Consider the following 24,165-nt stretch of genomic DNA (forward strand, 5'->3'; position numbering starts at 1 on the left):
CAGAGAGTTCTGTGTAATGCAAAAACTATGTCAAGGGAGACCTATTCTATAGTTTGTTTCTACCTCAACCATAATAAACATTGTGAAATTTCATCTAAAAATCCATTCTTCATGAAAAAAGAAGTTCAATATACGGATATTCTCTCTTACAACTTGAGTTAGTCGAATCAAAGTCAGATGGCTTCTGCACATCAAAATACAGTGCATAAAAAATAAGAACTGGCAAAGAAATTATTATATACACAACTAACAAATTAAGATAACAATTACTCCCTACGTTCTCAAATTCTAGCTGGAAGCTCAAAGGAAATAACCTGAATATTTTTTTTACTATCCTTAAGGTCAATAACATTCCTATCTACGTATTTATTTGTCAGAGAGAGAACACAAGTAGGGGGAGGGGCAGAGGGAGAAGCAGGCTCCCCACTCAGCAAGAAGCCCGATGTGAGAGACTTGATCCTGGGACCCTGGGATTATGACCTGAGCCGAAGGCAGACGCTTAACCAACCGAGCCACCCAGGCGTCCCAGGTCAGTAACATTCTTAATATGGTAACAATGAAAAGCAACACACTGACTGACTCACTGACCGGAAGCAGATGAAGATGCAAGCATACATTCATAAAAATAACTAAAAGGTAAACATCAGCCCTTTCTAATGGCTGATTAATCATAGCAAATTATTACTGGAGTGCTAAATTAATTGGGCATTACAGAATCTTTTATTCATTCTGTTTGAATGTTAGTGATATATTCACTAACAAAATAAAACTTATCTATGTCTCTTTCCCCCCAACTTTTGCTAAGGAATAACTGACATATATCACTGTAGAAGTTTAAGGCATACAGCATGATTTGACGTTATGTATACTGTGAGTGATTACAATAGGTTTAGCTAACATCCATCATCACATACAGATACAATAAAAAGAAAGGAAAAAAATCTTCTCTTGAGATGAGACCTCTTAGGATTTATCTATTCATTTAACAGCTTCCCTATATTTCATACAGCAATGTTAGCTACACTCATGTTGTACATTACATCCCTAGCACTTATTTATCTTGTAACTAAAAGTTTGTACCTTTTGACTACTTTCCTGCAATTCTCCCTCCCCTCTATGTACCTCACGGCATTTCTTATTCAATCCTTTATTAGTCGGTCATATGTATTTACTTCACTTATCTTTGCCCTGCACACTCTATCTCTATTACCTATGTTCTGCTTGAGAACAATAAGTACTAATGCTTTACTCATAATGGACTATCCTATAGCATCCAACACAGTGGTTTATGGAGAAAATATTGAATTTAATTGGCTAAAACAAAAAAATATGACTCAAGATTCTATCCCATCAAGTTTTATTTTCCTTACAACACTGATCAGAATCTTTATTATGTTAATTTGAGTGTTTCCCTCTCTTGCACTTGGACATAAGTCCCTAGTTCTTGGCTTAGTCACTACCCTCTTTTTGAAACGTACAAGAGTAACAACTGAGCACACAATGCTTATTCAATGAACTGTATACAGCTTGGCTTTTGAGTATACGTTAAGCACTAAATTAGAATATTTCCTACTACCTCCAAGAAAAAAGACATAAGTAATCACATTTTTCATTCCTGGTAACTATGCTAAAAGACAGAAAATCAATAAATAAAAATTACAGTTTTCCCCATACTTGCAGTCACTTTTTGTTGCTAGTAAATAACATTCTTCCATCCGCAAACAAAATATTTGAAAAGAAGAAAGCTTAAACAGCTCAGAGTACAGAAGTAAAATAATTAAGGAACCCTGTGGGGGCACCTGGGTGGCTCAGTTGGTTGAGCGTCTGCCTATGGCTCAGGTCATGATCTTGGGGTCCTGGGATCGAGCCCCAGGTCAGTCAGGCTCAGTGGGCAATCTACTTCTCCTTCTCCCTCTGCTCCTCCCCACCCCTACCCCCCCGCTTGTGCTCTCAGTCTCTCTGTCTCAAATAAATTTAAAAAAAAATCTTAGAAAAATTAAGGTACCCTGTGGTAAGAGCAATGACGAAGAATTTAAAGAACAAGGAAACCTGTTTAAATATTGAGAGCTTTTTTTCCTTTTAAATCAATGATCAAATGATGAGGGTGATTTTCAGACACTCAACCTTATGATCTGTATCAATCACCCTTAGAACAAATGATCAAAAGATAATCTAACCACGTATGTATAATCCTACCTCTCTTCACACTTAGACAAATTATAAAATGCTAAGGTAAAGGAAGAGTAAATAGTGGGTGATCAATGAGTACATTCAAGTATAATCTTTTAATCCTGCTTAAGTACTATCCTTTTATATATATATACATATTCCTCCCAAACAGAAACAGTGATTCTGACACTGCCTGCGCTTGGAAATTTCACTTGTGACCTTGATCAAGTTTTAATTAATTAACCTCTGTGTATGAGCTTCTCAACTGTAAAATGAGCACATGAGCTCTTATTACATAAGCTGTTGCGGGAATTAAATAAGATCATATAAATAAACAGCTTAGAACACTGTGTGGCATATACAAAGCTCTCAAAAGTTTACAGGTATTGTCATCATCTCCCTAAAATGATATGCAGCAAACTCTCAAGAACAGTGACTATGATATAAGAAAATTAGGGACTGACTTAAAAAAAGATGAGTCATCACAGCTGGCAGACTCTTCACTCATCTCTGACAACTACAGGAAGGATCTAACATTGACTGAGTGCTTTATGTGCTGGCCTACTAACAGATACTAACTGTTGTGGCAGATTATTGCAGTATGGTCCCCACTGAATCATACCTCTTCGATCCCTCCCACATTAACTCTGGACTTGTTCATGTGACTTGCTTTGGTCAACGGAATACCAGTAAACACAAAGCGTGCTGAGGCTTGAAATGTGCTTGCACAGTGGAGCTTGCCCTCTCTTGCTGCTGGGAACCCTTCTATCGCCTTGGGAACAAGTTTGGATTAGCTTCCCGAAGGAGGAGAGGCCACATGAAAGTAGCCACCCTAGGCTGAGGCCCCAAACATGTGAGTAAGGCTATTCTAAAGTAGAGGACCTAGACAATCCAGCCCCAGACAGGCTGGTCCAGACCATAAGAACATTCCAGCCAACCAATTGTGAGAATAATGTTTATTGATTTAGGCCACTAAATTCTGGGGGTGGTTTGTTATGCAGCAAAAGCTAATACAACCACCATATGAATATAGATATTATTTCAGTTTTACAGATTATGAAAGAAGATTCCCAGAAACAATAGTCAGTTTGGCTCCAAAGGCTTTTTCTACCCTACCAGGCCACTTCTGCATGCCAAACTCTGAGGTTCTAAACAAAAACGGGTATCTCTGGGGATTTTATTCTATAACATTTAAAGCAGTAACTTTTCCCCGTTCCAGGAGCCAGTACATACGGCCTGTAGGCCAGCTCCAACTTACCTCCTGTTTTTTGTTATGTATGGTCTGCAAGTGAAGAATAATTTATACATATTTAAATGGTTTAAAATAAAAATCAGAAGACTACTTTGTGATATGTGAAAATAATTTCAAATTTCAGTATTTATAAATAAAGAACCAACAGAAAACAGACATGCTCATTCACACACTGTCTACGGCTGCTTCTGCACTCTAACAGTAGAGTTGGGTCGCTGTGACGGAAACCATATGAACTACACAGTCTGTAATATTTACTATCTGGCCCTTTATTTAAAAAAAATATACTGAACTCTGCTCAGAATTATTCTCTTGGCATATGTTTTTAATTTAAATAAAGGATTTCGTCTGGTCTTTAGTGATGAGTAGATTCTACTTGCACTTTTTTTTTTTTAAAGTAGGCTCCATACCCAGTGTGAAGCCCAACGTGGAACTTGAACTCATGACCCTGAGATCAAGAGTCAGACACTTAACCGACCGAGCCATCCAGGTGCCCCCTATTTGTATTTTTACCACTCCTTTTCCTTTCATCGAAAATTACTTTAACTTATGTCATTTCTCCTATTTCTCCTTTAACTTTTATCTTTGGATGGTCTCTGACTTTGTCTAAGGCAGACTATTTTTAAAATAGTAATTCAGAACCACAGGTCGAATGAATTCCACTTACATACCATTTTACTGGCCTCCAAGACAGCACAGAAAATTAAACAAACTATAATTTTATCTTGTTCTCAAAAAAATTCAATGTATCTATGAGGTAAGTTGTTCATTAAAACTGATCTTATATTGGCCACATGAAACAGCACGAAGTAGGTAGGAAAAGATGTAGGAGAGAGATTTTATTCGGAAGACGCTGAAATTTCTCAGACCTGAACCTGTGTAATAACCATGTAGAAATGAACTTCCCTTTTATTTCTAGCAGTGACCTCAGGTCAGAAGTTGCGATACACAGTGTCCCCGCTTTTGTGATATCAGTCTCTAATATTCTGCTAGGGAACTAAGGGAACTAAGAACTTCAGAACTATCATTCTACTTCACCATCCTGCTACTAACCGCTTATAATGAGATACAAATTGAAGCAAGCAACATTTGATTTCCTTTTACGTTAAGAAAGACGCGAACCTCAATTTATTTGCCAACTTCCCATTCTTATCATTTTTTCTTACCCCCGCAGTAATGGCTGTAAGTCCCGGTGAAGATTCAGCTGCCTGTACTTGGTGTTAGCGCACAGGATCAATAAACAAGTTGCCAGAGAGACCACCCTCACAGCAACATTTAACATTCAAAGACTTTTGAAACGCATTAGGCAGAGGCTCCTAATGGCTAATGCAATTTGAAGGTCCTTACAACACTGAAGAAAATGAGTTGTTTGTATCATCAGTCTAAACTTTACTGAATTGTTTTGTTGAGCTGAACTATTTTGTTGAGTCCACGCAGAAATACAACATAAGCTTTACCGGTGATTTAAACTAAACTTGTTTAGAAAAAAAATTCATTTTTCAGGGGTGCCTGGAGGTGGCTCAGTCGGGTAAGTGTCTGCCTTCAGCTCAGGTCAAGATCTCAGGGTCCTGGGATAAGCTCCACGTCTGGCTCCCTGCTCAGGGGGGTCTGCTTCTCCTTCTCCCTCTATACCCCCACACCCACTCTCTCCCTCTCTCTCAAATAAAATCGTTAAAAAAAATCATTTTCAGGGACACCTGGGTGGCTCAGTCAGTTAAGTGTCCGCCTTCGGCTCAGGTCATGATCCCAGGGTCCTGAGATTGAGCCCCACATCGGGCTCCTTGCTCAGTGAGGAGTCTGCTTCTCCCTCTGCCTGGCTCCCCCTGCTTGTTCTCTCTCTGACAAATAAATAAACAAAATCTTTAAAAAAAAATCATTTTCATTTATTTTTGTGACTAGTTAGGGATTTTTAGAGTATAAAAAGGTTCCTCAGGATGGCCTCCTACTTCACTTTATTATGCAAGTACATAGGATTCTAAATTTCAACTGTTGAACTTGCAATGACAAACCAGGCACATCAGGTTGTAAGTCTGGGTCTTTGGTACATACAACAAACACAACATATATCTAAAGAAGGGGGTTTCCACTTTAACTCAGAATTCCAAAGAAAGAACAGTTGTCCCAAATAGCCTCCTTTTTTTTTTTGGTATTAAAATTTATATCAACATACTAGGGTCACTGAAAACAATCTGGGGATGTTGCTAAGGACTCTCTTTGGCTGAGAACCAGAAATTTTAACCTTAAAATATCAGTAGTGGGACACCTGGCTGGCTCAGTCAGTAGAGCATGTATGAGTTGGAGCCCCGTGTTGGGTGTGGAGCCTACCTAAAAAAAAAAAAAAAAAGATCAGTAGTGTAAGCTGAGCAATAGAAAGCCTTCTTTCTGAAAAAGTGTTATAATACATGGGTGCCTGGGTGGCTCAGTCAGTTAGGTGACCAGTTCTTCATTTTGGCTCTGGTTGTGCTCTTGGACCCTGGGCTTGAGCCCGAAGTTAGGCTCCCCACCCAGTGGGGAGTCTCCTTGAGAGTCTCTTTCTCTCTCCCTCTCCCCCAGCTTTGTGTGCATACGGTTGCTCTCTCTCTCAAATAAATAAATCTTAAGAAAAAGAGTTAAGATACAAATTGGACTAATACATGTTGCTAAAAGTTCTATACGATCTTTACATCTAAATAAGAAGCGTTTCTCCTCTAATCCATTTCTACTAATCTATATTTTTCTCTCTCAGCCTTCAAATTTCTAGTCAACCCCTTTCCCAAAAACTTCTGTTTGATTAATCCCACCTGGATCAAGTCACTAACATTCAAGCATGTATGTTTAAATCAAAATAACTAGATTTGGTCCTCACAAGTTTTATGTTCCTCCTATCTTCTCAATATATGTAGTATTTCTCTTTGTCTTCAATATTAATGCAGTTTCATTATGATTCACTAATATCATTTAGGCCAGAAACATAAAAAACGAACCCAAAGATTTAGAAGTTCATTTTCTTATTTCCAGTTCTAATAAATACTAGGTGCCTACTTTCTATATTATAAGTTTAAATGCTAATTTTCTCTTACTTCATTAGACTAAAGTGCTTACAGCATTCCACCAATAAAACATAGAAAGCTACGGGGAATATACTTTAACAGCTGAATAATTAAAATCTCTAGTTGGTTGGTCACTACTTAATGCCAAAACCAATACCAGTTTCTAAGATTAAAAAGAATTCCATAATCTTTATTTTACAGGACAATTCTAAAAACAATATTGAACTGTAATCTCTTATGCTTCTTAATTAGGTAACACTTTGTAAATTTTAAATCTAAGTAGTATGGGGATAATATTTGGGAAAATCTGGCCATAACTGAAACTCTTTGGTACAATTCCAATTCTGCTATTTCACTGATTTAAACTACATTGGGCAAAAGGTCTGTCAGTCAAGGGTCAGAGATTATTATTATTATTTTTTTTGAAGATTACTTATTTACTTGAGAGGAGAGAGCACAATGCAGGGAGGGGAAGAAGGAGGGAGAGAAGCAGATGCCCCGGCTCAGCAGGGAGCCAGACCTGGAGCTCATTCCAGGACCCTGAGCGGAAAGCAGATGCTTAACTAACTGAGCCACCCAGGCACCCAGGTCAGAGATTATTTGGAAAAAAATGCAGTTTTTTTATTTTCAAAGGGAAAATTCACATAAGGCTAGCAAAAGGAATAACTTTCTCCAGCCTCAGAAAAAGCAAGTAAGCTTTTTAGGAACCAATATTGTAATCAGTTTATGCAAAACCAATTAGAAATGCAAATCTAGGGGCGCCTGGGTGGCTCAGTAGTTAAGCGTCTGCCTTTGGCTCAGGGCGTGATCCTGGGATTCTGGGATCCAGCCCCGCATCAGGCTCCTCTGCGGGGAGCCTGCTTCTTCCTCTTCCACTCCCCCTGCTTGTGTTCCCTCTCTCGCTGGCTGTCTCTCTCTCTGTCAAATAAATAAATAAAATCTTAAAAAAAAGAAAAGAAAGAAATGCACATCTACGTGTTTTGATATAAGAAGATATCCAAACCACTACTAAGTGAAAAAGCTGCTCGCTATTTTTTTTTAATTTAGTGTAGTATAGAAAAAAGAACTACATACTAATTTTTTTTAATGTACTAATTTTTTGACAATGATTACCTCTGAAAGGAGCATTTGGGAAATGCACTCTAGGCCTTCATAATTTTCATAATTTCGTAATTTTCTTTGTTATATATAAATCTTCATAGAAAAAACACATTTTAAAAAATTATAAACTTCAGTCTTAATAAGCAGAGCACATAACTTTTATGATTAATGCAAAGACTTTAGTTTTTCAGAGCATTTTTAAGAGTCATAGCAAAATTGAGAGGAAGATCTTTAGACTTCCCATATACCTCTTGCCACCTCACATTCATAGCCTCTCATCAATATCCCAAGGCCAGAGGTACATTTGTTACAACTGATGAATCTATACTGACACACCATCATTACTCCAAGTCTATAGCTTATATGACAGTTCACTCTTGGTATGTTTCACTATGGGTTTGGACGCATGTATAATGACATGTATCCATCATTATAGGATACAGAGTATTTTCACTGCCTTAAACACCTTCTGTGCTCCACCTGTTCACATCTCCCCAACTCCACCTCAACTACTGGCAACCACTGATCTTTTTACTGTCTCCATAGTTTTGCCTTTTACAGTTGGAACCATACATAGGTATCCTTTTCAGATTGGCTTCTATCACACAGTAATATTCACTTCGGAGTCCTCATGTCTTTTTGTGGCTTGATAGCTCATTTCTTTTCAGAACTGAGTAATATTCCATTGCCTAGATGTACCAGCTTATTCATCCATTCACCTAGTAAAGGACATTTTGGTTGCTTCCAAATCTTGGACGTTATTAATAAAGCTGCCTTACACATTCACCTGCAGGTCTTTGTGGGGACATTAAATTTTAACTACCTTGAGTAAATACCAAGGAGCATACAACTTTTGGAGAATTCTAGGTTACCTATTAGTATCATAAGAATTAAAATGAAAGCATCTAGCACAGTGCCTAGCATATAGGAAAGGTTCAATAAATGCTAGTATACTTTCAATTCTGCAACTCTTCTAATGCTACCAAATTATACACTAAGCCAGGCCAGTATACTTAACCAGTAACAGTAGTTAATATTTATTCCATCTCCTTCTTTCCTATCAGTACCACTTCTTGCGGGCAGTATACCTACTTTTTTAGAGGTACCTCTTCATATTTGTTGCCTCAAATCTCCTATGAACTCCAAGAATATCTTGACTGTGCCTGTAAAATGTCTGAAAACAAGTTGCCCAAAGCCCATTTTAATTTTTAAAAATTACCAAATACACAATTACATTCTGACTCAGTTTTTCAGATTCTCTCAAACTCTAGCCCTATCCTTCAACTGAGAGACAACTCAACAATCCCAAATGTGTATCTGTTGTGTGATTCCCACCTTCTTTTTCCTGATTTAATTCTCCAATTCCAGGCTGGGTGTGGGGGGGGTGGGGGGGGTGGGCAGGGAGTGCAGAAGATGGGTTTATCATGTAAGCACTGAGTTCTAGATCACCATACTCCCAACCCTTCACTGAACAGGGATAATCAGGCTGTCAAAATAGAAGATAAAGTTCACTGAAACTTAGATGCCTTAAAACTGCTTGTGTAGCATTTTTTAGAAGACCGTGTACAAAAATGGGATAACTATCTTCAAAAACAAACAACTATGTCTTTCTTAGACAGTGAAATTGTTAACTGTGGGGTTTCCTTTCAGAGCTACAGTAGAGAAATTTGACCCCTAGTTACAGTGGCCCAAGCAGTTATTTTAGTTCCACATGACTACTGATATTTCTCAAAAAAACACACCCATCAAACTGCATGGCCCCACTATCCACACTCAAATACTAACAAGGCACCTGTATCAAATGGCAATATTATATAATACAGCTTAAAAAATTTCACATTCATTATATCATTTCATCCTTTGTGGCAAATCTGTAAGGCAGGGGTCTATTTAACAGATGATAAAAGACTAAAGCTTAAAGAGTTTAAATTACTTGCTCAGAGCAAATAAATGGCAGAATACGAAACTAAGGAGACAATGATACAGTGAAAGAAATGATTTTGTAAGTCAGCTCTACCTGAATTTAAATCCTATCACTTACTACTTGTAAGACTAGAATGGGAGCTCCATGACTTTGTTTTGTTCACTGCTGTATCTCCAGTGCCTAGAACACTGCAAGTAAAGAGCAGGAGATCAGTAATATATGATAAACATTACCACAAGAATCACTTGACTTCTTTAGACCTCTGTTTCCTCATCTGTAAATGGAAACAATGAGGTCATATCTGCCGATATAACATAATATAATGTAATATAATGTAACGTAACGTAACGTAACGTAATATAATATAATCCTAGTTTAGTGTTCTTTACATAAGACCACCAATTCTCTCACTTCCTCTGTAGGCTCTAAGGAAGTAGCAGAGAACAAATGTCTGCACAACTAGTGGTGATAATCAGGATGGGGAGGATAAAGAGCTAAACTGTTGCCTCAGCCAAGTAGTCAGTTGTCTTTGCTATTCTGCCATAGCAGTGACAAAGGATCTTCTAGAAGAATCTGTTAGCTGATTGCTTATTTCAATACAGAAAGTCTTGGTAAGGAGGGAAGGACCTAATCTATACTTGTAAAATGCAACAAGAAAGAGGGGAGGAATACCTAAAGGTAAATGAGACAATAAGAAAAGAATACTGAGGTGAGAAGATCCAGAGTACTTATACTAATTCAACCTAAGAATGGCCTCTATCCCATTTCTCTGTAATTTAGCATGCTCTTTCCAATAAATCTAATTCCGGTGGATGAAGCAGTGTTTAGGACCACTGGTAAGTACTACCAGAGACTGAAACAAAAGCTATATGCTATTAATAAGTAGAAACAAAAATTACAAGCAAAGGGAGATGGTACTGCAAATGGTACCACCAAGAAAGCGAAAAGACAACTCAAAAAATGGAAGCAAATATTTGGAAATCATATAAGGGATTGTATCCAAAAACACAAAGAACTATTACAACTTAGTAATAAAAAAGATAAATAACCCAATTTAAAAATGGGCAAAGGACCAGAACAAACATTTCTCCAGAAAAGATATATAAATGATCAGTAAGCACATGAAAGGATGCTTGACGCAGTCGTTAGGGAAATGCAAATGCAAATGTCCACAAGATACCATTCCACAACCAGTATGATGGCAAAATAAAAAAGATGGACAACAACAAATTGTCCATACATACGACTTGGTGAGGAGGCGGAGAAACTGCAACTCTCATACACTGCTAGTGGGTGTAAAATGGTGCAGTTGCCCTGAGGTTTTTCAAACGCTAAACAGAGTGTTCCCATATGACTTAGCAATTCTACCTCTAGGTATACATCCAAGAGAACTGAAAGCATAAGCTCACACAAAAACCGGTAGTACGTGAATGCCTGTAACAGCATTATTTATAATAGCCAAAGAGTGGGAACAACCTAAATGTCTGTCACAGAATGTGACAGATCCATAAAGTAGAATTTACCAATAAAAAGAAATAAAATATTGATACATGCTACAATGTGGATAAACCTTGAAAATAATACAGTAAGTGAAAGAAATGAGAGAGACGGTACTATGTACTGTATGATTCCAAGAAGCTGGAAAAAGTTTTAATGCAAATAAAGATTATTATGATAAATCTTAGTGACTAGCCAATCACAAATACTTAAGACTTCAGGAAAGCAGTAATAATTTTTAACTTAATGCCATAGATAATAAAATTTTTGCATATGAAAAAATGATTTTTTTCTTGAAGAGCTGGGTAAAAGAGAACTCAGTGGAGTATATAAAACTCAGTCCTCATATTATCAGAGGAACTACTAAAACCCAGCAAGAAATACGTACATATTTAAACTATCAGGTAACATAATGAGGACAAAATAGATTATCTATAAGGTTTTTTTTTTTTTAATTGAAAATAAAGATGCAACTTCCATACAATGGGACTTACTATACACAAACAAAAAAGAGAAGGTGGTTCATAAAGCAATGGACTGATCCTCAAGATATTTTAAATGAAAAAGGTATCAAGTATGTTACGTTTTGCATTAAAAGGGACAGGAGATTGTGTGTGTGCACGTGCACATATGTGTACAAATACCTATGCATATACATGTCTTCGGTGGTGTGCATAGACATAAGCTTTGGAAAAATACATGAACATCAGGGCTATCTGTGGGAAGGGTAAGAGAGTAGTGGGAGGAGAGAAGAAGGGAAGCTTTCCTCAGTTCATCTTTTTGTGCACTTTGAATTTTGAGTAATGTGAATGTATGCGCGACAAAAGAAAAAATTAAAAGTACTTTACCTTGCACCATTGTTCCTAATGACTTCCACAGTTTCTTCAACAAAATATCGATCCTTGACATATGCAAAAATATCATCACAAATTTCATGTAAGCGTGAACGATGGGTAAGGTTGGTCAAGTATAAAACTGGAATAATTAGTGGTTCTGGAAAACTCTGAAGATTCTGTCTTGCTTTTTTTTCTGACTCAAGTGCTTCCTGATAGGTCAGTCCAGGTCTACCCGTCACAGCACAACTCCACACAAGACTGTTGCACAGAATGGTTCGTTCAAAAAAGTCACTGATTAAAAAACAAAAACAAAAATCCATTCATTACCTCTCATTTCACAAATTTTACATTAGAAGCTGATAAAGGATTGTGCCTTCATCGCAAAATTTTACATAGAATCACAGAACAAGGAAGGGTTTACTAACTGGTCAACTTACACATTAATACAAACCTAAGAAAAAGTATATTTAAACGAGACATTTATATTTTGCAATTCAGCTAAAACTGGACTTCGATTTCCATCACTTTTGAAATTGGGAGTGAAACTGAAAATAAATGCAACCTTTCTTTTTTCTTCTAATTTTAAAGCTTTTTGTTCCAAAGCAGCAAAAACACGAGGGACAATTTAAGCACTTAACTATGAACTTTAAAAAGCTCTAACATAATAGTGAAAAACTGGCAAATCTAAGCATCTAACGATGAGAAAGATTACGTAAATTACAGTACTTGATACAATGAAAAATCATATTCATTAAACAGTATAAGGAGAGTTCTTAAATAACATGCTCACAGAAAAAAAAAAAAACTTTCTGGTTTGATTCCTTCCTACATTTTTGAAAGTAAAAGCTTACCAAAACAATATACATAATATGGTCCCACTTGAAAGAAAGAAAAAGAAAGGAAGGCAGGAAAAGAAAGACAGCCTAAGAAGCATAAAAGATTTCTACAATGTTATATAAAAATCAAGGTAATAGCTACAGAGTAGGGATGGGCCTGGAGGACCATTTTACTGAGTGCTCTTCTGACTGTTAGAATTTCTTACCATGAGCATTTATTTCTTTTCAAAAATTCTATCCAGTCACTTTTAAAATGCAAGAGATCCATAACATGGAAAGATTTCTAAGGTATGTTAAATAGAAAAAAACTCAAATCACCAAATAACACAATCCCATATTCATTAATTAGAATAACAAAAATGTGTACTTATACAAATACTATAAATAGATGTTCTCTAAGGAGAAAGGGAAGGACTGCCAAGGAAGGAAAAGTAAAATTTGTTATTCTGAATATGTCTATATTGCTTGAATTTGTATAATGAACATTTACTTGTATTATTTTTACAATCAACAAATTTTAGAAAATGTTAGACATAGAAAAAAGGGTAATAATGGTTGCCTCTAAGTGGTAAGATATGGGTAAATGTCTTTCCTTCCTCTATACTTTGGTGTACTTTAACATAGTTTCATTTGTATATTTGTAGAACGAACAACAACAAAAATGAAATCTATGGAAATAAAGAGAAACCAATCATATCCTAACATAAATGAGATCTAAAGAGGTAGATGCATATATGCCAAGTTACATGAGTCTAATTCAGTACCAAGAAGATCCTGTGAAGTAAGTACCTTTTAGTAGAGGAGATAATGGATGTATATCATTAAAATTAAAATTACAAAGTAATTAAAAGATAGGCAGATATCCTTGGGAGTTGAGAGAAAGGGAAGGAGGAGAGACAGGCAAAAATGATCAAGAAATACTAGAACAGTTTTTTGGAGGAAGTGGTGTTAAGAGTTAGGTTATAAAGGAAAAGCAGGGTTGAAGAAAGAAATGTCAGAGAGAGAAAAGATGAACATAATATGGGTCTCATAAGCAAGAAAATCTATGTCAGATAAACAATTGATGAGTTAAGAGATCGACAACAGATATACCCAATAGGTGGTTATCAGTGGTGCAGAATAAAATGAATGAATGGATGGATCTTGAAAGGGATCTTAAATTTTACTGCCTGAAACTGCAGTTCACTTAGAAAGCTTTGTAAGTTTTAAACTTTTTGTTATTGGAACAAACATATCTGTAGACTTAGCTTAACAAGCCAACACATAATCAGCACATGATATATGTGAGGTGTACTTCTAATAGTTTAAACTATATTTAATACTGTTTAAGAAAAATATATTTCGAATTTATATATCTTACATTAACTAGTCTCTAAGCCAGTGCTAACAGAAACAGAATGCCAGCCACACACATAATTTTAAATTTTCTAGTGGCCACATTAAAAAAGTTTTAAAGAGAAACATTAATTTTATATATTAATTACTTTCACAAATTTTATTTAACCCAGTATATCCATAAATGTTTTATTTCAACATGCGATCAATTTTAAATTCAATATGTAAATATTTTACTTTATTGGGGGTACTCAGTATTCAAATTCCAGTATGTATTTTACCTTTATTGTCCCTATCCTAATTCTGTATTAGTCACATTTTGAGTTCTTAATAACCCCCGGGGCCAAGTAAGGGCTCCTGTGTTGGACAACACAGCTCTAACCATAGTTATTTGGTATTTGGTAGCCTAGGGTATTTCGTGCCATGTCAGGGAGACAGACTTTATACTGAGCTGCAATAAACACTAGATGTGTTGACATTCTTCAAAATACCCAAGAGCAATGGCACAAGTGCCACACACAAACCTCCATTAAACATCTGTTACTATGCAGAAAAATAGGATAGTCAGTAACCATTGTTGTACATGTGGCTCTCCTTCTACACCCAGGTTTCTACCTCCTCTTGCCAAGTGTTTGTACTGTTTGTTTCCCTTGTGTCCAGCTACTCTGAAAAGCTGTTATATTATAGCCCTGCTGTGTACAAAGATCTACCCTCAGGAGGAGGGAGACAGGGAGACAGGGACACTACCACCGACACTACCACCGTGGCCTGTGGCCGTTTTAAAGCAAGCAAGCAAGCCAAAAAAAAAAAAAAAAAGCCCAAGGAAGATTTCTCCTGATTCATTACCTCCTACCAGCATGGCACCATCTGTAACATTTTATACCTTCACTTTCTCATACTACTGTAATTCTGCTCTTCATCCATTTGCCACACACATTAGAACATGCAGGATTTTGTTAATAATAATGAACTCTGGGAGTTAGGTAACAGGGCCTCCTCAATTTCTATAAGAATATAAGAATCATGAAAAATTTACAAGAAGCACATTTTACTACTGTGAACAAAATTTTTAAAAAAACAAAATACTGTTTTATATGAATATGTTTCGGCTAATACAGATTATGTGCTCAATTTATTACTACATTCCTTCAACTATCTTCTTTACCAGAAATGAATATACTACTGGCCTGGAGGCCAAATCTAGCCTTCCACCTGTTTTTGTAGTTTTATTGGACACACCACACCCACACCTTTAGGTATCGTCTGTGATTGCTTTCTCACTATGTCCTGTGGAGTTGAGCAGGTGCAGTAGACACTCTTGCCTACAAAGTCTAAAATTTGATTTTATCTGGCCCTTTAAGAAAAAGTTTGATGACTTCTGCTCTTTATCATCATTTCTTAAGGAAAAAATTGCTTCTGAGTTACCAGCTCAACAGCCGGCAAGAACACACCTTTAATTAATATAAAGTCAACCAACACTCTGGTGAACAAATGAAGGAACAAAGGGCAATATAGTGTTAATTTACAGGGTTATCAGGAAAACTAAACATCTAGTAGAATAAGATTAAGAATGACATGACATACAGAATGGCTAAAATTAACAACACAGGAAACAACAGGTGTTGGCGAGGATGCAGAGAAAGGGGAACTCTCTTGCATTGTTGGTGGGAAAGCAAACTGGTGCAGCCACTCTGAAGAACAGTATGCAGGTTCCTCAAAAAGCTGCCGTATGATCCAGCAATTCCACTACTAGGTACTTACCCAAAGGATACAAAAATACAGATTCGAAGGGATACTAACTGATATTTATAGCAGCCTTATCAATAACAGCCAAATCATGGAAAGAATCCAAATGTCCCTCAATTGAGGAATGGATAAAGAAGATATGGTATGTGTACACACACGCACACACACACACACACACAGAGGAATATTACTCAGCCATAAAAAGGAATGAAATCTTGCCATTTGCAACAACATGGATGGAACCAGAGAATACTATGCTAAGCAAAATAAGTCAGAGAAAGACAAATACCGCTATTTCACTCATATGTAGAATTTAAGAAACAAAATAAATGAACATGGGGGAAGAAAGAGACAAGCAAACCATAAAACTCTTTAACTATAGAGAACAAACTGAGAGGTTGCTGGAAGGGAGGTGGGCAGGGGGATGGGTTTATATGGGTGATGGGTATTAAGGAGGGCACTTGTGCCAAGTGCTGGGTATTGTATCTAAGTGCTGAATCATTAAACTCTACACTTAAAACTAATATTAATGTTAGCTATCTGGAGTTTCAATAAAAACTTGGAACTAAAAAAACCAAACCAAACCAAAACAAATAAAAAGAATGAAGTGACATAAAAACCAGAAGCTAATTACAATTTAGAAAAGATAAATGCAAAGTGTACTCTCCTTAAGGGCCAAAGCTTTATCAACTAAACTTATAAGATAAGAAAGACCCAGCACAATACTGCAGAAAAGATCTAAAGGATATAAAAGCAAACAGAGTCCTCTGTCCATAAAATCAATATTTTATTTATTTATATTTTTTATATATTTTATATTTTATACTAAATAGTATAACTAGAAATGCAGCCACAGGTTAAAAACTAACAATTTCTTTTTTTTTTTTTTTAAGATTTTATTTATTTATTTGACAGAGAGAGACAGCCAGCGAGAGAGGGAACATAAGCAGGGGGAGTGGGAGAGGAAGAAGCAGGCTCCTAGCAGAGGAGCCTGATGTGGGGCTCGATCCCAGAACGCTGGAATCACACCCTGAGCCGAAGGCAGACGCTTAACGACTGCGCCACCCAAGAGCTCCAAAAAACTAACATAATTTCTGACTTTAACAACATATAATACCAAGAGATGGAAAAATATAGTTTATAAACTTAGAAAAGTAGTTAATTGCTACAAGACAGCATAGATTGTTCTAATAACTCCCTCCCTGAGAGGATTACAAAGCAGGAGATTAGGAGATCTTGGGTAAGGCTGACTTAACATGCCTTATGTTACTTAGAGAAAAATCAGCTAGATGAAAATTACATTACATTTATTCATAAATGGTCAGAAGGAAAGTTAGATTAACTAAAAATATAATGTTTAGTTTTAAAAACGATTTAATGACATATTACTTTGCACTTTACCTAGTGCTGCCTCAGATTTAGATAATGACATATAAGGCAGGCTCCTAAAATCTGCAGATGACGCTAAGGTGGGGGATAGCAATAAAGGTTTTTTTTAAATCTAGAGACTAAAACCCTAAATAGAAATCAACAAAAGTAAAACATCATAGTAGCTTAACAAAAGTCCTAGCTTAACAATAATGAATACGAAAAAGGCAAATTTTAAGTGAAATTGCAAATTCAAACTTCTATGCCTTTCTGTAGTTTCCTTAGCTTAGAAAGTATTTAGAGCATTCTCTGGTTAGAATGTCCTTTTTCTCCATTCTGGGTCTTGGTAGCTCCATCTTTCAGGACCCAACTCAGATGTTCTCTCCTTATTCGAGGGCTTCCTCAACTCCCCAGCAGTTATCAGCTCCATTTTCTATGGTACCTTTACACAGGCTCCATAGCACACGTGATTTATGCCATTGTGTTACACATTCATTTCTCACTAGAGGGGCAGATTATCTCAGTATCTCCAGACTCTCCAAAGCATCGTGTCAAGAGAAATAAACAAACATATTCTCCATTGGCAGCCCACATTTATTTTTATGTGTATCTGAACAGAGAAAGTACACATGTGAAGGAGTGTCTGAATCTCAGCTTACCACTTGTATAATGTGTCTTTGGATAAATTACACCTCACCGAACCTGGTTCCCCTCTATAAAATGGGGATATCTTCCATGAACAGTTTAATATGAAAATGAAATAAGATAGTAATATTGTATGCCCAGCATACTGTGTGTGCACATCAATTCTAACTGTTCAGGTACCCTATTTGCAAAGAGATCCTAGAAAAATACATAGAACAACCAGTGTGGTACAGGAACAATGTCAGAGGAACTCATGAAAGACCTGAGCATCTCTGAAGAAAAAGTTTGACGTTGGGAAGAAGGGAAGCAAGAGGGATGAACTGCAGCGAGACTGCCAGTGAACTCCCAAAATCCAATCAGGATGACCCACGCATAAAATCCTACCAGCTGCTCAGTGATAGACTATCTCCAAAGAGAATCGAAGGTATGCAGCCTCCTTAGAAATATGACTGATACTTGTTTCTCGCAAGAGATGGAGTTTATATTTTACCACCTCTTTAATCTGGGCTAGCCTTGAGATTGGCTTTGACCAACATAATACAGAAATGACACTGAGAGACTTCTGCTCTCACCCTCTTGGAACCCTGGGACCAGCACCTGAAGTAGCTCACGGTAGTCTTCTGCGGATGAAAAACCACATGGTAAAAAAAGTCATCTCAGTATTAATTTATTACATTGTACCCTTTAAATATTTTACGAATCTATTGGTAAATTATACTTCAATAAAGCTTGAAAAAAATAACACATACACATAAAGAAAGAAAAGCCACCCCAGCTGAGGTCCCTGACATATGACGGAGGCTAACTCTTATTCCATCCAGCCTCAGCCTCGCCTTCAGCGGACTATTGCTACATGAGCGAGCACACAGGCCAGGAAAAACCACACTGGCAATCTGCAGAATAGTGAGCAAATAAAATGGATGATTACTTTGAGCCATTAAGTTTTAGGATGGCTTGTTACACAACAACTGATAACACCTATTCTGTCTGAAGAAAGCATGTATTAACACAAAACATGGTAGCCTAACTAAGTGGATAAAAAGTAAAGGGAAGGCATTTACGAATCTCTGCTATACCATCTAAGAAAAAAAGACTCATGGACCTAAATATCAGGACCATGTAGCAGACTGATTCATAACGAGGAGCTGAAAACCTAATTTGAAGACATTAGCTATGAAGATTATCCAATTTTCCTTAAAAATTCCATGCTCACCAAATGGCCTTCAGATAATAATTAGATTTCATACATACCTAATTATCAGTATAAGAACTGGTCTGTGTGAAAGACATTTTCCCCCACTGTAAACTGATGGCATTCTAGTTTGTATATTTAATATCTAGAGCTTAATCACTGGTCATATAGTAAAGAAGTCAAACGTCTGGGAAGACAACAGAGTGGGCTTACCCAAACATCTAGGCAGAGAGCTTGCATTTGAAGCAGTGCCCCCTATGTTCTTGGTGCACATTTCTGAAAGCTTCAACAAATATCAGGAAAAATTCTCCATAATATGTACCATGTGGGTAGTAAATTAAGAACATAAACTCTAGAGTCTTAGGTATGTGAATAGTCTAGTGTCACCAACTGCTAGATAAGTAGTTTCTGACATTGATCCCAGACTTACACTCTTTACCCCCAATCCAGTTTCCTTATCTGTAAAAGAGGGCTATTGAAAGGACTGAATTAACAAATGGGGAGCTAATGAACCATGAAAATCAGGTTAAACACCTTTCACTAGAAAGCCAGGTTGAAACATAAGCCGGCCTATAAGTAATTAAGAGGTTCCTACATTTTGTATGAAAAGTGTAACTCACTCAAAGATGGTAAAAACATTCCAATTCCAAGGGTCTAAATGGCTAAAAAAATAAGTTATTTTATTTAGGAAATTAAGTCATTCAGAAATACAACAAATCACCTTCCTTATCCCACAACTCTAGAATTCCCAGTATTCAGACCTGTTTTTTAACAATCTAATCCTAAATAAATAAAAACAAAACTGTCAGCTAACCAAATTACAGAATAAATTTTATCTTTTTTTTTTTTTAAAGATTTTATTTATTTATTTGACAGAGATAGAGACAGCCAGAGAGAAAGGGAACACAAGCCGGGGGAGTGGGAGAGGAAGAAGCAGGCTCACAGCAGAGGAGCCTGATGTGGGGCCCGATCCCAAAACGCTGGGATCACGCCCTGAGCCGAAGACAGACGCTTAACCGCTGTGCCACCCAGGCGCCCCAAATTTTATCTTTTCTAAGAGATCAACGTACATGCTTTATTCTTCTCTTTGCTTATGAGCTTAGTTTTTTATTTTTTTGTAGTTTTGGAGGTGGAGGGGGAATAAAATATTTTTTAAAGTACAGTTGACACACAACATTAAGTTAGTTTCAGGTGTACAACTTAGTGATTTGACAAATTTAAACATTATGCTATATTCACTACAAGCGTAGCTACCCTCTGTCCCGTAACACTATTACAACATCATTGACTATACAGTTGAGGATTTTTTGGTGAGCTTAGTACTTTTTTTTTTTTTAACACTTTTTTCCCTAGATTCCACATATAAGAGAGATCATTGGTATTTTTCCTTTCTCTGTCTGACTTACTTCATTTAGCATAATGATGGTCAATCCATGCTGTTCCAAATGGCAAGATTTCATTTTTTTTATGGCTGAGTAATATTCTTTTGTATATATACCACAATTTCTTTATCCATTCATCCACTGATGAACACTTAGGGTGCTTCCATATCTTGGCTATTGTACGTAATGCTGCGATGAACATGGGAGGGCATATATATTTTCAAATTAGTGGCTTTTGCAATTCGGATAAACACCCAGAAACAGAGTTGTTGGATCATTTGGTAGTTCTCTTTTTTTAAGTTTTTAAGTTTCCATACTGTCTTCCAGAATGGCTGCACCAGTTTACATTTCCACCAACAGTGCAGAAGAGTTCACTTTTCTCAACATCCAAGGCAGCAACTGTTACGCTAGTTTTTTTGAAAACAGCCATTCTAACAGGTGTAAGGCAGGATCTCACTGGGATTCTGACTTGCATTTCCCTGATGATTAAGGATGTACAGAGTCTTCTTATGTACTTGTTAGCCATCTATAGGTCTCCTTTAGAAAAATATTCAGATCTTCTGCCCATGTTTTAGTCAGATTGGTTTTTTTTTTTTTTTTTTTTTGCTATTGAGTTGTATGAGTTCTTTATAATTTGAATATTAGCCCCTATTGGATAAATAATTTGCAAATATTTTCTCCCAAGTCAGTAGGTCACCTTTTTATTTTGATGTTTTCCTTTGCTCTGCAGAAGCTTTTTAGTTTCATACAGTCCTACTTGTTTACATTTGTTCACGTTGCTTTTGCTTTTGGTGTTGGATTAAAAAAATCATTACCAAGAACTATGTCAAGGAGCTTACCGCTTAGGAGTTTTATGGTTTCAGGACTTACGTTCAAGTCTTTAATTCGTTTTGAGTTTATTTTTGTGTATAACACAAAAACAGGGGTCCAGTTTATTCTTTTATACTTTAGTGTATGCATCTGCATACAGTTAATGTGTTATTTTTAACGAGTCTTCTTTACTTATGGAAAGCAGGTCAAACAAGAGTTAGTAATTAAAGAGCATGTAGTTCAAACAAACAGAAAAAGGAGTTTGTACTGTATAATCGCTAAGGATCCATCCTGGTCACAGTCCCTTTTTCAAAAAATTCAGGGTCTAGAAAAAGAGAAAATTTGAGGCAACAAATGTATTGCATTACCATGCAATAATAGCCAATCTTACACTAAATAAAATGGAGAGAGGATCATTGCTGCCTAGGACAAAGGAGAAAGTGTTAGGCTATTACATCAAGTAAGATAAAGACAGACAACTATTTAACAATTAAAAGGTCACTGGCAACTTCTACTAACCAGAGTCAGAGGGAAAAGTTACTTTGCATTGTGTTGCAAAGGGAACAAGGCAAGGAGGTGTAGAAAATCTCTTTGAGATTGATTAAGGCAGAAAAGGTTATATTGGAGAAATCAAAACCTGAGCAAATAAGTGAGCACAGTGGTCTTTGCACCAGTACAAAAGACAAATATTCATATAATGCATTTAAAGGATAATTTTCAAACAAATTCACACAAACCAATTGGTGATTTAATGAGTGCAAAGGGGTTTCCTTCTCCAGACCGGGCAAAGGGTCACATTATCATAATACTAAGGATCACCATATACCGTACACCATGAATGCAGTTTTGGAAAGATCTCTCTGTAATCATCTAAGAGAGAGGAAGTAATCCAAAATTTAACACAATTAAATGTCAGTCTTCTTCTATTTTTGCCAACTCAAAATCATAAAAATTAATACCTAAGAACACTAGTAGCTCTGCTTTGTTCAGGGTAAATATCTTTGCTCCCAACCAACTGCCTTTCCTGAATTGCTTGTAAATTCCAAAAATCCAAATACTTCATCACAGAGAGAACAACAAAAACCAAATAACCAACTATTTTTTAAAAATTTGTTAATGTTATAAGACCACAAAGGACACAGTTCCTTAATATTAGTGGAAGGTAGTAGGTTTGGAATACCAAAAATCTCTTTATTTTGGCATTTCAGATATTTCAGATTTCTCCATGATTATAGTAAATTATCAAGAACCAAAGTATATAAAAAGTTTAATTCAAAAAGGAAACAGCCATATTCATATTCCCTTCTAAAGTGAGAAAAGTTTCTTAAAAAGATAAGATTGCTTATATCAAAGGGGAAAAGTTTGAAACTCAAGCCTGTTTTCTATTTTGTTGGCATTCTTAAATATAAATTGGGAATTATTACCAAGGATTTTAACTTAAACTTAAAAAAGAAAAAAGACATCATCCTTGTCAAGTTACCTAATCCAAATTCACTTAAGTAGTTAAAAGAGTGAACTCTATTTGAGTAACAAAACAAGTCTGTACAGGAACAGAGTTAAGATGTGCACTCCTATTTAAAAGTACAGTCGGCTGAAAAACTTCTCCAGATATAACACGTTTATGTGTAACTCTCTGTGGAGCTCAAGAAAAAGAAGCCTTACTTTAAAAGCTCAAAGGAACCGACTTTTCTAACCTCACTGCTCATTTCTCGGACAGGTGCAGACTTTGCCTACAGCCCTCCCTCGATCAAGCCCCCACTCAGAAAAGGTGCCTGCTACACACAATTTATTTCGTTGCTGTAACATTTGGTTTCTAAGCCACAAAGGGATTGCTTCTGAGCGGAGAGGATAAAGCGCAAGAAAAAGGGAGGATCAGACTGTTTCACTGATCGACCAATTCAGGTTCTCACTTGGAGATCCTGTTTAAACACACGTCTCTAAAACACCCCAGTGTTTGGTGTCACAGGACAAGGGGATCTCTTGGGATAAACCAGGCGAGGTACTGAAAATTTAGTAGCTGAAACTACACACGCAGCAGCTCCGGGTTCTTATCAAAACAATAGCGAGTGGCACATGTCAGGCAGCCCACATGCGCAGCGGATAAAAAGAGGAGACTGGCTGAGGCTGGAGTTGAACTTGTCTTAACCCCCTCCCCCATCAGCCACCGCCGCCCTTGGGGCTACGCGAAAGTGATAACTAAGGGCGCCCAGTGCCCCGCTCTCTCCCCCTTCTCTCCACCCTCCCCCCCGCCCCGCCCGCGCCCGAACCCGACTTCTTCCTCACCAAGGTCTCCCGCAGGCGGAGACGCTGAGTTCTCCAGGGCCGGGAGTTAGTCACCAAGAAGAGGTGGTGACAGAGCACTCAGCTCGCGTCGCACACTCCGAGGCCTAGCCGCACCGGACCAGAGGCCGCCGGTGGAGGCTCTCGTGTCCCGGGCCCCACTGCTCCCCGGCCAGCCGAGGAGCCCCCTCCTTGCCGGAGTCTCAACTCCGCTCCCTCCCTTCCTCCCTCCTCACCCCTCCCTTAGGCAGCTCCAACGTCAGGCTCCACTCTCGACCGAGGAGCCGAGCCGTGCCCGGCCGTTTCCTGCTCCCGGGGGCGGGGATTCCCTCTCCGGGCCGGGGGACGGCGGCCCCGTGCCGCTGACCCGAGCGGGGATCCCCTCGGCCGCCGGGCGGGGATCCCGGAACTGGCCCCGGAGTGCGCGTGTGGCCGAGGCGGGGAGGGGCGAGGCGGGGAGTTTCCGCTGTTCGGCGGCCGGGCGGCAGCCGCGGCTAGAAGCGGTCCCCACGGCCGGCCGAGGACCCTAGCTTCCTCGGGCCCCGGCCCGCTCTCCCCACGCGCGCCACGGCCGGTCGCGCCGCCCGGGGACCCCGCGCAGTCACAGGGTCGGGCTCGGGGGACAGAGAAACGCGGGCCCGCGGCAAGCCGTCACTTTCAAGTCGCCCCGCCAGAAGCCCAAGGCGAGGAAAAGGAGAGAGACAAAAGGACGCTGGGGAGGGAGTCCCCACACTCCCTCGCACCCCCCGCGCCCGGCCCGGCC

The 24,165-nt window shown here is 38.0% G+C and overlaps 1 protein-coding gene and 1 long non-coding RNA gene across 5 annotated transcripts in view; both read right to left on the minus strand.

Moving 5' to 3' along the window:
• Nucleotides 1–24,165, minus strand: part of BAZ1A (bromodomain adjacent to zinc finger domain 1A) — an 89,422-nt gene that overhangs the window by 64,458 nt on the left and 799 nt on the right. For 3 of the 4 annotated variants that reach the window (XM_045800127.2, XM_087859023.1, XM_045800120.2), the window contains one exon: nucleotides 11,821–12,099. The exons of the other annotated variant lie outside the window; for it this stretch is intronic. In XM_045800127.2, the coding sequence (XP_045656083.1) occupies nucleotides 11,821–12,099 (279 nt within the window). The remainder of the gene's footprint in view (nucleotides 1–11,820; nucleotides 12,100–24,165) is intronic. 4 annotated transcript variants of the gene reach the window in all.
• Nucleotides 16,597–24,153, minus strand: LOC148107117 (uncharacterized). The gene is made up of 2 exons (XR_015723040.1): nucleotides 23,406–24,153; nucleotides 16,597–21,447 (listed from the first exon to the last, which is right to left on the minus strand). It is a non-coding gene; the product is annotated as an uncharacterized LOC148107117 (long non-coding RNA).

The sequence above is a fragment of the Ursus americanus genome, chromosome 35 (assembly GCF_024610735.1).
Source record: "Ursus americanus isolate L20-20 chromosome 35, mUrsAme1.1.p, whole genome shotgun sequence".
NCBI classification, from domain to species: domain Eukaryota; kingdom Metazoa; phylum Chordata; class Mammalia; order Carnivora; family Ursidae; genus Ursus; species Ursus americanus.